The 12,295-nt window shown below is 48.0% G+C and overlaps 3 protein-coding genes across 6 annotated transcripts; 1 reads left to right on the top strand and 2 right to left on the bottom strand.

Annotated features, from left to right (window-relative positions):
• Positions 1–86: 86 nt before the first annotated feature.
• Positions 87–8,069, bottom strand: LOC6502297 (calpain-D). 3 transcript variants are annotated; one of them, XM_014904517.3, is made up of 9 exons: positions 7,069–8,069; positions 5,472–6,112; positions 4,307–5,393; positions 3,736–4,007; positions 2,298–3,673; positions 1,360–2,223; positions 1,010–1,276; positions 808–950; positions 87–747 (listed from the first exon to the last, which is right to left on the bottom strand). In XM_014904517.3, the coding sequence occupies exons 1-9, from the start codon at positions 7,338–7,340 to the stop codon at positions 570–572; spliced, it is 5,100 nt and encodes a 1,699-aa protein (XP_014760003.1). In that variant the 5' UTR covers positions 7,341–8,069; the 3' UTR covers positions 87–569. The 3 variants fall into 3 exon arrangements, with proteins under 3 accessions (XP_014760003.1, XP_001966191.1, XP_014760004.1); XM_001966155.4 differs by having other exon boundaries at positions 3,742–4,007; XM_014904518.3 differs by lacking the exons at positions 4,307–5,393; positions 5,472–6,112 and having other exon boundaries at positions 7,069–8,068.
• Positions 8,070–8,563: 494 nt separating this feature from the next.
• LOC6502111 (zinc finger protein 225) lies at positions 8,564–10,910 on the top strand. The gene has a single exon (XM_001966154.4). The coding sequence runs from the start codon at positions 8,997–8,999 to the stop codon at positions 10,158–10,160; it is 1,164 nt and encodes a 387-aa protein (XP_001966190.1). The 5' UTR covers positions 8,564–8,996; the 3' UTR covers positions 10,161–10,910.
• Positions 10,911–11,289: 379 nt separating this feature from the next.
• Positions 11,290–12,175, bottom strand: LOC6502296 (NADH dehydrogenase [ubiquinone] 1 alpha subcomplex subunit 13). 2 transcript variants are annotated; one of them, XM_001966153.4, is made up of 3 exons: positions 12,042–12,175; positions 11,871–11,987; positions 11,290–11,811 (listed from the first exon to the last, which is right to left on the bottom strand). In XM_001966153.4, exons 2-3 carry the CDS (start codon positions 11,974–11,976, stop codon positions 11,453–11,455), a joined length of 465 nt encoding a protein of 154 aa, XP_001966189.1. In that variant the 5' UTR covers positions 11,977–11,987; positions 12,042–12,175; the 3' UTR covers positions 11,290–11,452. The 2 variants fall into 2 exon arrangements, with proteins under 2 accessions (XP_001966189.1, XP_014760002.1); XM_014904516.3 differs by having other exon boundaries at positions 11,871–11,990; positions 12,042–12,163.
• Between the last annotated feature and the right edge of the window lie 120 nt (positions 12,176–12,295).

Genomic DNA, 12,295 nt, shown 5'->3' with positions numbered 1-12,295 from the left:
TTTTGGCGTTAGGACATTTTATTTAGAGCGCGAAATTCAAATTATTTTCTATTATCGAATTTAATATGGAATTAAATACATTTCAATTGACTTTTATAACTTGTAGTATTTATTTTTAAAACAATACACATATTCATATTGGATGTACTTAAATTCACAATACATATCTATATAATCTTGCTCAAATTAAATAATCGTTTTTTGTTTATTTTTTGGATCACGAGCGGATCCGATCCTTCCCCTTCCATTCCGTTGTCCACCTTGGCCCGGGTAATTGTGCCTTATAGTATACAGTATGCCTTGTTGTACATATATAATAAACACACACACCACATATATATATATATATATATATATATATATATCTGCACGGATCTATACACACAATTATATATATGGTTGTGCCCGTTTCGGGTTCAGATTCCGATACTGATTTCCGATGGGGTATGAATGTGTGATACGTTTACAATACATCGACTAGAGAGAGTACGGTTTAGAAATGAGCCTTCGACCAGGATACGTTGTACAAGGATACATTTAGATAGCTAGAATCGTGATCCTTATGGGATTTAGGTGATCAGACGCGGGGCGTGCAGTCCGTGCACATTCTCGATGGGCGGGCAGTGGGTAGCGCCCGGCGGACCCCAGTCGTGGAGGCCACGGGAGTTGGCCAGCCGATGGGTCAGACGGTGGGCGATGCTGAAGCCGCCGCTGCCCTCCAATTGGGTCAGCACTATGATCACTTGTCTGCAACGATAAATGGTGATGGAGAGTGGTCTGGATGGAAGGAATAGAATGGCCACTCACCTCTGCAGTGGCGGCACTGAATCGACCGTCTTGAGCTCGCCCCTGGTGGACACCACATTATAGCTCTCCTGGCAGTCACACTTCACATGAATCCATTTGTTCTCATGCCGGTTCTCCACCATCACCACCAGACCCGCCCAGCCCTGTAGAATGGATACCATATCCGATATGGATTATATCCTTGATAATTACATGATCTCACCTTGGTCAGATAATAGGCAGTCATGCCCTCGCGTCCTTCGTGCCGTTGTCCTTTGGTCAGGGTCAGACTGATGATGGCATCGGCCAGGAGATGCGGCGACGGACTGATCTGCTCCACCAATAGTCGTTTCGAGCTGTGAATGGCCAGGATGCACTGGGGATACTGGTGGGGATCCTCGATGCCCGTATGCCAGTGATTGAATGCCAGACATACCAGCAGGTAGATATCCCGTTCCAGCATCTTGTGGCATCCCACAAAGCCACGCACCTAAACAGGGACAGGACAGGACAGGACAGGGGATTAGCAATAGAGATCGAGAGGAGTTACTCTCCTTACTCCTTCCTTCTCACCTGACGCTTGCTGTGCTCGACCAGCCGACCTATTTCCGGCGCTGCCGGCGAACGCGTACGGAATATCACAACGCACAGATCCAGCTGGGAGCGCTGTGACTTCTCCGAGTTGCGCTGCCCCTCCTGGAACAACGTGAACTCCGCCTCCGTGGGCTCCAGCACCGTTAGCAGTACACAGGATATGGAACAGAGCGGCTGGAGGGTGCCCTGGAGTCGGACCTCATTCCAGCCGGAGCGCACCTTGCAGATATCGATGCAATCGAAGTAGTTAAGCACATCCTCAAACGAGATCCAGAATACACCTTCGCTGGCGCCGTGCGGCATGAGGGCATCGCGCAGATCGTCCGTCCACAGGGACGAATCATCCGACCAGTCGCCACGCCACGAATAATGACCCCAGGGATTACGTAACTTGAGCAGCCGATGGCCCTGAATATCCTTAACATCTAGCACAGAGTAGGCGTGACGCGGACGCAGACCCTTTAGCTGGTACTCCTCCTCGTCCACTTTCATGTTGCCGCCGCCACAACTGGCGCCCATAAGGAAGCGAACACACCGCGAACTGAGCAACTGGGCCCAAATCAGATCCTTGTCCAGCTCATCCTCGCTGGGCATTGGCAGGCTGCTGGCCTGAAGCGGTATACTCTCGCAGGGAGCGCCCGTTAACGTGGCCAGACCCTCGATGGCCCGCCCCGACACCAGTGCCTCATAGCAGCCATGTATCTTGGCCACCGCCTTCTCGATTAGCGGCACCCACAACTGTTTGCGCTTCGCCTGGGAGTAGACCAGATGTCCGCGCTTGTCGCATGGCAGCAGATCATCCACCAACACGGTCGTCCACTTCCCATCCTTGCAGAGACGCACCTATCCGACAATCCGACAACACAACAAAAGATAAGTTAGAAAGGATTCAAAAGTGAAAAATGATAAGATCGCACCTGGTAAGCGCCCTGACCGCAGATCTCCTTGGTGACCAGCACCTCCTTGACCAGATCTTCACGTTCCGCCAGCACAGCCAGGGCGCTGAGCAGCCAACAGTTGCCCAGGACACCCTGACAGATATCGGAGGGCAGCGGCGTACGGAAGACCGCCCATGGTGGATAGGCGCCGCCATCGCAATTGATCTCGTGGGGACGACGCCACTGGACCACCGGATTACCCTCGGCCGCTCCACTGGCCGGATTATAGTATAAACTCTTTGGTGCCGGCGGGAAGGAATCATCGACAAAGAGCTCATTGTTGTCGCGACAATACTGGATGATGTTCTGCCACTTGTTGAGCGCCTCGGTCTCCTCCAGCTGCCTGAGATTCTCCATCAGCTTGCTCTCCTGCCGAATATCAGCCGGGGTGAGGGCCACCCGTATTGATTTTCTGGCCAATGCCTCGCCCAACACAGCGGTGGCTAGGCCACGTGGACTGGAGCATATATCGCAGACGACGGAGGCGGCACAGTTCTCGTACGTGCAGGCCGGGCACTGCCACTTCTTGGAGCTGGAGCTGGAGCTGGAATTATTTGTTGATGGAGTTATGGGGCCTACGGCTCCGCCTCCTCCTCCTCCTCCTCCTCCTCCTCCTCCGCCGCCGCCGCCGCCACCCTGCTGGAGGTTATAGCTGGCGAGGCCAGCAATAGAGATGTTACGGGGAACGATGGAACCGCCAGTGCTGTGACGTTTTGGAATGGCACCCGAGGAGCTTCTTTGTTGTTGCAACTGGGAATGTTGTTGTTGTTGTTGCTGCTGCTGCTGTTGTTGTTGTTGTTGTTGTTGTGGAAGCTGCTGATGCATCCTAGGGGATGGACTTCTCGAGCCACGATGCCCAACAACTGAGGAAGATGGTAACTGCAGCAAGGGCATCGCCACAGATGTCAATGGAAGATTCAAAGATGTCGGTGTTTTGATTTCTCCACTCCCCGCTCCATGATGGCCGCCTCCTCCTCCTCCTCCGACCACACCACCTCCTCCTCCTCCTCCTCCAGCTACTGCCGCTGCCGCAACTGCTGCTGCTGCTGCTGCTGCTGCTGCATCCTGCTCCTCATATGACTGACCATCTGGCCGTTCCCTTACAGCTTCCAATGCCATCGATAGCTGGGGCTGTCGGTGCGACTTGCAGGCACTGCACACCGGCGAATGGAGCGAGTTCTTCAAAGTGCAGTGGCTGCATGTCCAGAACTCGCCCTTGCGCAGCGTCATGTCCTCGATGGAGGAGATACTCTTCAGCTTGGAACCGCCGCACACCACACACGCCATCGCCGTGGAATAGTTGACGAGAGTGCACTTCTTGCAGGTCCACGGCTCCTCCCGCGACGGTATCAAATCTGATCAAATGAGAAAAATGATTTTGAAAATAAAGGACATATAATGTGGGTAGTTATGTGACCTCCACCTGTTGGTAGCTGCTGCTGCTGCTGCTGCTGCTCCGGCTTGGCCTCGCACATCTCACAGGCTTGGAGCCAGAGCCTGTTGTAGGCATAGGAACATTTGATGCATGTCCACATCTTGTTGCGACTTCCACCGTTGCTGTTGCTGTTGCTGTTGCTGCCACCCGGTTGCTGGCCGGACTTGCTGTTGCTGTTGCTGTTCCTCGTCTGCTGTCCGGGTGTAGTGGATGCTCCTCCAGTGTTTCGACTGCCACTACCCGAATCATGCGTTCTACAAATTTATTTCAATTTTAATTCAACAATTAACTCTTAAACTTTGTCTTAAAAAAAAATAAAAAAAAGAAAAAAACAAAAGTCGGTAGCCGGCCGATGGAAGTCAGTTGGGAGAGGCACAGAAACAGTATTTCTGGCTGGGATTAGTCACTCCCAATAATGCCACCCAAGGCAAAGTAATCAGTAAAATAAATAAACAAGAAATCGTACAAAAAAAAAAAAAGAGAAAGGAAACTGATAAGAAAACAATGATATTTTTTTGTACTTTTTGGTGGAGATTCTTTTTTGGACAATTACATTTTTGATTCGGTGGCTTTGCGCGGTCCCTTCCAGACCTTGGCATAAATGGAATGCTCCTCCACCTGTGATGCCTGAGATTCGGATTCACTCGCCTCGCCACTACTACCTAATCCGGCCAAGGTATTGCTGCTATCCGGATCCGTCACTATATCCGTGCTGCTGTTGCTATTGCTTCCATTATTGTTGCTTGCCGTTGGTGGTTTCTTCTTTAGTTTGTGCTGCTTGTTCACCTGGGCGTATATGGGCATTGTGGGTGTGTCTCCAGCAGATGTTATTGTTGCTGCTGCTCCACCTCCTCCGGTTGCTGCTCCTCCACCTGTTTTATTCGATCCTGATCCCGGTGAACTAGCTATAGCCACCGCTGTGGCTGCCACTTGTGCCGCCTGGGCAGCAGCTGCTCTTAGCTGTTGCTGGGCAAGTGCCACACATTCATTTTCATACAACTTGTTGCTTCCACTTCCACTCCCGATATTGTTATTGTTATTATTGTTGATATTGTTGCTATTATGATGATGATGATGATGATGATGGTGGTGATGATGAAGACGCTCCGGCTGCTGCTGCTGCTGCTGTTGCTGATGATGATTGGAGCTAGTGCTGGTGCTGGTACTGGAGGAGCTCGGCTCCGACCACTCGTTCACGGCTATGAAGACGCCGTTCCGCGGAATGGTGAACTGCGTTGGATTCATACTCGGTGCTGATGCTACTGCTGCTGCTGGCGGAGCTGCTGGTTTCCGTTTTTGAAGATTCTGTGGAGGATTTGCTACTCCTCCTCCACCAGATCCACCAGATCCACTTGCTCCTCCTCCACTGACTACTTTTTGCGGCTGTCGTTGGGGCTTAGCCTGATTTTGGTTTGGATTCAGATTAGCTATTGGATTCCCTATTGGATTCCCCCCCTTGGCTGCCGATCTTGAGAGGGTTGTGATCGTAAAGTTGTACTTCTTCTTCGCGCCACTCTCCCGGACCACCTTGTGGTTCTGGTTCTTGTTATTGTTGTTCTGTTTCCGCCGACAGAAGGTATCATTCGCGATGGCGAAACGGGAATTGCTGCAAACGGCCACCGGAGGCGTTGGGGAAATCCCTGCAAGAAATCAATAAAGGATTAGTGTGTTTGGAGTGAGAATGGATGGATAGATGGATGGATGCTACTACAACCCACCTGTCAACTGCGGCGTGGGCTTGACCTGCGGCAGATTGAAGATGTCCTTGCTCTGGTTGTTGGCATAGCAGATGTGACAGCTTCGTCCCGAGCTGCTCTTGTCAATGGCGGTGCTTAGGCTTTGGGTGCGTCGCAGACCACCACCTCCCGCTCCACCGCCGACTGATCCCAGTCCCGAGCCAGCTCCAGATCCTGCCCTGGTTATTCCACTCTTTAAATTCCGCTTATTATGGGAATGTTGCTGATGATTCTCCTCCACTTCCGGATGATGCTGGTGATGATGATGCTGGTGATGATGATGATGATGATGATGATCGGATGCCAGTAGTTCGCCGCAATTGCCAAGACTACCGGCCAGATCCTGGCCACGCTGATCCTTGTAGATGGGGGCCAAGTAGCTAACCGTATCGCAGATGAGACAATGCCAGGTTACGGAGCTGTTCTCGGTGCCACAGGCATGGCACACCCACCTCCGGTTCAATGCCGGATTAGAGAAGTGACGAAATAGTTCGATGGAGTTCTTGATATACTTTCGAGTGTCCTCGCAGTCCACACAATTGGAGGTCAGGTTCTGGCTGTTTCGTTGCGGCCTCTTCAGGCATCCGCGCAGCAAGGACTTGTACACATGCTTGTACTCGCTCCTGCAACAAAGGACAAAAAGGATTTTCGGACGCGGATTGTTTGGTTTTTCTTTCTTTCTTTGTTTCTTTCTTTTTTCTCTTAATTCTTTGAATTAGTTTTCTTTAAAATTTCTAATCTCAAAAAAAAAATAAATAAATTAGTCCTTTAGGTGTTATCCTTCTGGCTAATTTGCACCTCGTTGGGGAGCTAGTTTCCCCAAAAAATACAGGAGCTCCTCCAATCGATAAACTTGTAAACAATGCTTCTTTTTTATCCAAATCGATTTTCCCCAATTCTCTGCCTCTGCCTCTGCCTCTTTCTCTGCTTCTGGCTCTGCCTGCTGTTTGTTGTTGTTGCTGTTGCTGTGGCCTCCTGCTTCTGTATACATGCACACATACACACACACACACAAATACACACTCAACAGAGACAATCGCCAGTGCTGACAGTTTTAGCCTTTTCCCGCTAAAATCTTTTCTTTTTCTTTTTTTTATTTCTTTGGTAAAGAAATTACTATAATAGGAACTATTAAAAACTGTTTTTAATAATTCAAAGCAAACAAATTAATAAACAACTTGCCAATCAAGTGATTTGGTGATCTTTTTTAATAATAAATAAATAAAAATGCAGATATTTGACAAATTTTCAGTTTATAATAATATGGTATATTTATAATTTTGCATTCTAAATAATTATAAATACAAAGCAATTATAAAAAACAACTTTTTTGATAAATATAAATAATTATAAAATACTAAAATATATTTATAAAATACTAAAAACTAAATAAATTTTAAAATAAAATAACTAATTCACATTTATTTTTTAAGATAAAGCTAAATTTTTATTCCATTTTGCAGTCCCCGCCATAACGGTAACCTGTCAACACTGGCGCCCCACACATACACACAAATGCAAGCTGTTTGTTTTTGTGGCGACGCACCGCCCCTCGGCTCCACTCCACTCCACCGCTTACCTGGCAACCGCCTTGCTACTGCTGCTGGTGCCCTTCTCCCTGATGTCCTTTTCCTTCTCCTTGTCCTGCTCGACGGCGGCTGCTCCATCAGCTGGCCAGGAAGTGGCCGCCGGCGGGGCTGGATTCCGGCGATAAGCTTGCTGCTGCTGCTGGTGGGGATTGGGGAAGACTTTTCGCACTGTGCCGCAATTGAAGCACCTGAGCGACTCGGTCGGATTGATGGTGTTGCACTTGGTGCACGACCACTGCAGCACCGACGAGATGGTGCCCATTTCCAGTGGGGGAATCCCCGTCAAATTCCCGTTTTACGTTTCCCGGACTCTTACAGATACCTCTTTTCTCTCTCTTTTTTTTTTTTTTTTTTTTTTGGGTGGTTGGGGCAATGTTGCTTTGTTATTGTTGTGTTTGCTGTTGCTACTGATGGATATGATGCGGCGCGATGATGATGCTGGAGGGGTGGGGGGAGGATAGTGCACCAGCTCAAGATGAGCTTAACCAGGATGAGTACCAGGCGATGGCTACCAGTGGCTTCCGTTGCGCAGCAGCTCCTGCGTTGCCAGCATCAGCGTCAGCGTTCTTAACTGTTGCAGCACCGCACGCAGCACACATATTTGCCACAAAACGATTCAATACCGAGCCGAAGGACTACACAAAAAAAAAAAAAAACAACAAGAAAAAAACCGAAAACGAGAAACCGAGAAGAAAAACGAAAGCCCGAGAGCGAAAACCGAGAAGCACACACAAAACTTCACTGGGCAGCGCCAGTCCCCGCATCCGCATCCGCACCGCTGGCCAAAGGATATTGCACTTGCACACACAGGCTCCAGGCTCCGCTGCTGCTGCTGCTGCTGCTGCCCAGTTTCAATGCGAGATACGAGATGCGTAGGATCGAGTTAATATATAATATATCACATATCACGAGTAATTCTACATTCTACATACGTAGAGGTGGAGTTACATCGATATTTACCACTGACTATCGATATTATTATGGCCCATCACTGAAATGTTCTGGTGTGACCGTTTTTCTTCGATAGCAAATCTTACTATCGTCCATTACTAGTCCGTTAACAGAGTGGCATGTCTGCATAAAATGTTATCGGCAATCAGGCAGCCCTGGCTTTGGCGCCATATCCTTACTTCTTTCAAAACAAAAAATTACTTTTATATAAGTTTGTTTTTACAACATATACAATATAAAAGTAAACTATACTCATACAAAAAAACGGTTAACCGTTTTTATCCGTCTGTAGTAGAAACATGTTTAGAAAATTTAACAGAACACGTGGCACCAAGGTCGTGACCCATAGCTGTCACTTTGGTTTCCATAAAATAGTCAATAAAAAATAATATCATTCTGCACTAACAGAGTAATTCAAATGAAAATCATTATCCCGTATATATATATAAATAAACCATACGAATTACATAAAAAAAGGGTATAAAAAACAAATGACACACGAAAAGTATGACCAAATCACGCAAAATGACATGCATCAATTTTTTGGTATTTCACAACCCAGCCTGTTACAGTCACATTTGGTCCACCATTTTGGAGTTGCCACAGATTTTCAGAAAAAAAATTTTACAAGTGTTGAATATTGTGGCAAAAAGACAAGAAGATCGGTACGCGCCAAAAGCAACGGTAAACAGAGGGCACTGCGACACAAGGTTCTTGGCACGGGCAAACCCGGTGGACAGGACGACGGTAATTCCGTTCCGGAAGCGAGGCACCTGGAAGAGGAAGAACTGTCAGGCGACGAGTCTATCTAAGGAGGCGGCGACACAACTGTCAGCCGGACAGAGAAAAGAAAAAAAAACCGCCACGCAAAGAAAACAAAACTCCGTACAACTCACACCCGACATTAGCGAGAAAACAGCACCAGCAGAAGAACAAGTTTATCTTGAAACTAATCCGGAGTCGCACAATGAATGCCAAACGTGTAAAATATTCGACGGCGATCAAGGAGGAGATTGTGCCCGTCATCCTGCAGGAGGAGGATCCGGATGAGGTCGAGGAGGAGGAGGTGGAGGCCCATGACGAGAGCGGTGACGGTGATGGCGGTGAAACTCAATACACCTATGCCTACACCACCAACGAGGATGATGACACCGAAACGGCTGTGGTCACTCTCAGCGATCGGGATCACGAGGCTCTGGCCAATGCCCAGGAGGTGATTATCGATGAGAACGGCCATCCTGTTACATTGCAACAACTGGTGGAGAACAGCACAGTCGAGGAGGTGGAGACCATTGAACAGGGCGATGGTACGCACACAATTCTGCATATTGTACCGAACAGCATGCACGATGACCAGGACGAGGAGGAGGTCGACGACGAGGAAGTTGATGACGGCGATCTGGAGGATCAGGACGAAGACGAAATGGTCGCTGTGGAGCATGAGGTTGAGGGCGAGGACGATGACGATGATGTTGGATCTCTTGTCTTTGAGGGCACTATCGATCACAGTGCCGAGCAGGAGATGCATGGACGGAACAAGACCTTCTATTGCCCCAATTGCGGCAACTGTTATAGTGCTGCCGGTTCGCTGAAGCTTCATATGCGCGCCTGCCTGCGCCAGCGGAACGAGGTCTCCACCGAGGATCGCAAGTGCAAGGTATGCAGCAAGGTCTTCAATTCGGTGGCCTATCTCAAGGAGCACATGATGCGACATACCGGGGAGCAGCCATACCGTTGCACTCGCTGCTATCGCAAGTTCGTCGATGAGTCGAAATACGCCGCTCACATGGAATCGCACAAGCACCAGGACAAGCTCGAGGCCGAGGCCGTGGCACTGGCCGCTCAGCACGGTGGCAAGAAGGTGGTCGTCAAGGAGTTCAACTGCTCCTTTTGCTCCCAGAACTTCACCGTCGTCTTTGACGTGGGCCAAGTTAAGCGCCGGTATGCTTGCGACTCTTGCCGCGACAAGTACTCCAATGCCGAGGCACTGCGCCAGCACAAGCAGCAGGTGGAGGAGAAGCGCGAATTCAGTTGCGAGCGCTGCGGTCGCAAGTTCGTGTTCGAGGGCTTCCTTCAGCGCCATCTGCCCACCTGCGATGGCAGCATTAAGCGTCGTCGGGACATGAAGTAGAGGCGGCGCCAGCGACGGCGATCCCCTCCAGAGTCGCCGCCGCCACCACCACTACCACGCTACGTTGTTATCGATCAGGTCCAGCCGAAAATAGAACTGGTTGATGTGGAGCTGGAGGAACAGCACGGGGAGCTGGAAGAGATTGAAGAGCTAGAGTTTCTGGAGGAGGACGACGAGGAACTGGACCTGTATCTGGAGGGGCAGCAGTAGCAGGAGCAGGAGGAGAAGGAGAAGGAGGAGGAGGACCATACTACACACTACTTATCTACACTCTTTACACTTAAAGAACACACACAACAAATATAAGAATAAGCAGCCTACTGGCCACAAAACAGTTTGGTAGCACAGACACACACCGCATACAACTTTGAAACGGAAAATGCCTCGGACATCTTCTTAATTATTCCAAAGGAGACCGTTCTTATCTACATATATATATAATTATATATATATATATATATATAAAATTATAAAATATAATATTGTTCAATTTATAAATATGATGATCGAGGCCAGCAAAGCGCTATTAAATAGATGCAACCGGATGACGGACGGCGGACGACGGATGGCGGATGGCGGATGATGGATGGGCCAATGTATAGAACTTACATATATTACTTACTTTTAATTACGACTATTTAATGGTAAATTCCCCTTACCCACACCTTATGCTATTATCTAATAAGGGAATCCAATCGATGTTGAATTCTAGAATAAAGAGAAATCCCAAGCACAGGGACATTGATTTCATTCTCAATTGTTTGGCATTTGCCGATTATTGTAATTATGATTCAGGAAGAATATTTGACCAAAAAAACTAGAAGAGAAATTCATTTTTAATCCCTATTATTATTTTTTTTTTAATATTCATTAAATAAATGTAATACTTTCTTTGCATTAATAATGATAACCTGTATAATAAAATATTCACTTTTAATATTGGCAAAAATAAATCGCAAATATATTATTTAATGGCAGAATGGAGGGGACTCCCCCGAGTTGGACGACCGAAAACGGCCATTTTTGAGCACTGTTTCCAGCTGGACGGCAACACCCCCACCCGAATATCTGGTAACATTGGTCCTCCAGGAACACACAACCCACAGGCAACAGGCTATAACAACTACTCTTCCCATTTTGAACCAATCGGGTGCATATAATTGAGTCAAAAATGAGCGCTTAAGCGATTCTACTAACAAAAAAATGTGGCTTTTACAAATTAACTAATCCAGGGCAGTTCCCCTCCCCGCATCGAAGGGATTAGCTTCCAAGGATATCCAACATCCACGGATTTAGGACCATAGCTTCAGATGGGCACGCTTGGCATACGACTTCCAGTCAGAGTGGGCATAGAACTCCTTGAAAATGGGAGTGACCAGGGTATCTTCCGGCAGGGTCTTGTAAACGGGCTCTCCGTACCAGGTTCCCACCTCCCATCCGGGCACGTTCTTCATCAGCTCAGCCTCCTCGTCACGGTTGCGACGCAACTGGCGGAGGAATTCGCGATCCCGTTCCGCAATAAGGATCGGGTAGATCACATTCTGGGCGGAACGCATCTCGATCTCGTCGCGTCTCACCTTCTTAGCGGTCAGATAATAGATGCCCAGGCCCACGGCTGTCACTGCCACATAGGCGCCGATCATGGTGAAGCCTTTGGAGAGTACAATACGTGGTTATTTCATATCTGGGGGTGATAAAGACGTTCCTTACCTGTAAAATAGCTTTTGGGAGGTACACGGGCGAAGGGAATCTTCTTGTAGCCGCCGGGTGGCGGAAGATCCTGTTTCGGGGCGCAATTTGGCACGGCCGTGGCCATGGTGACTCCTCCTGCTGGTGGCGAAGTAATCAGTTAAATGAAAAATCGAAATACAAAACGCTTACACTTCGGTTAAGTGGTGAAAAAATGAAAAGTTAGACAGAAAAATCAAGACGCGTTTTGCATAACACCAGTGTCAGAGGTGAGCGATAATCGATATACCCATCGATAAAAACCCAATTTCCCTTTTATTTTTCTTATTTTTCGATTTAATAGATAAAATGTGTGGAAAATAATTAATATTTAAGAAAGAAATTAGTTAAGAAAGAAGTTTATTCAATTAAATATACATCATGAAGATTTCTTATCGCATAAACAT

The sequence above is a fragment of the Drosophila ananassae genome, chromosome XL (genome assembly GCF_017639315.1).
Source record: "Drosophila ananassae strain 14024-0371.13 chromosome XL, ASM1763931v2, whole genome shotgun sequence".
Taxonomy (NCBI): Eukaryota; Metazoa; Arthropoda; class Insecta; order Diptera; family Drosophilidae; genus Drosophila; species Drosophila ananassae.
The sequence above is the reverse complement of the archived record's forward strand: the minus strand, read 5'-3'. Positions and strand labels throughout refer to the sequence as shown.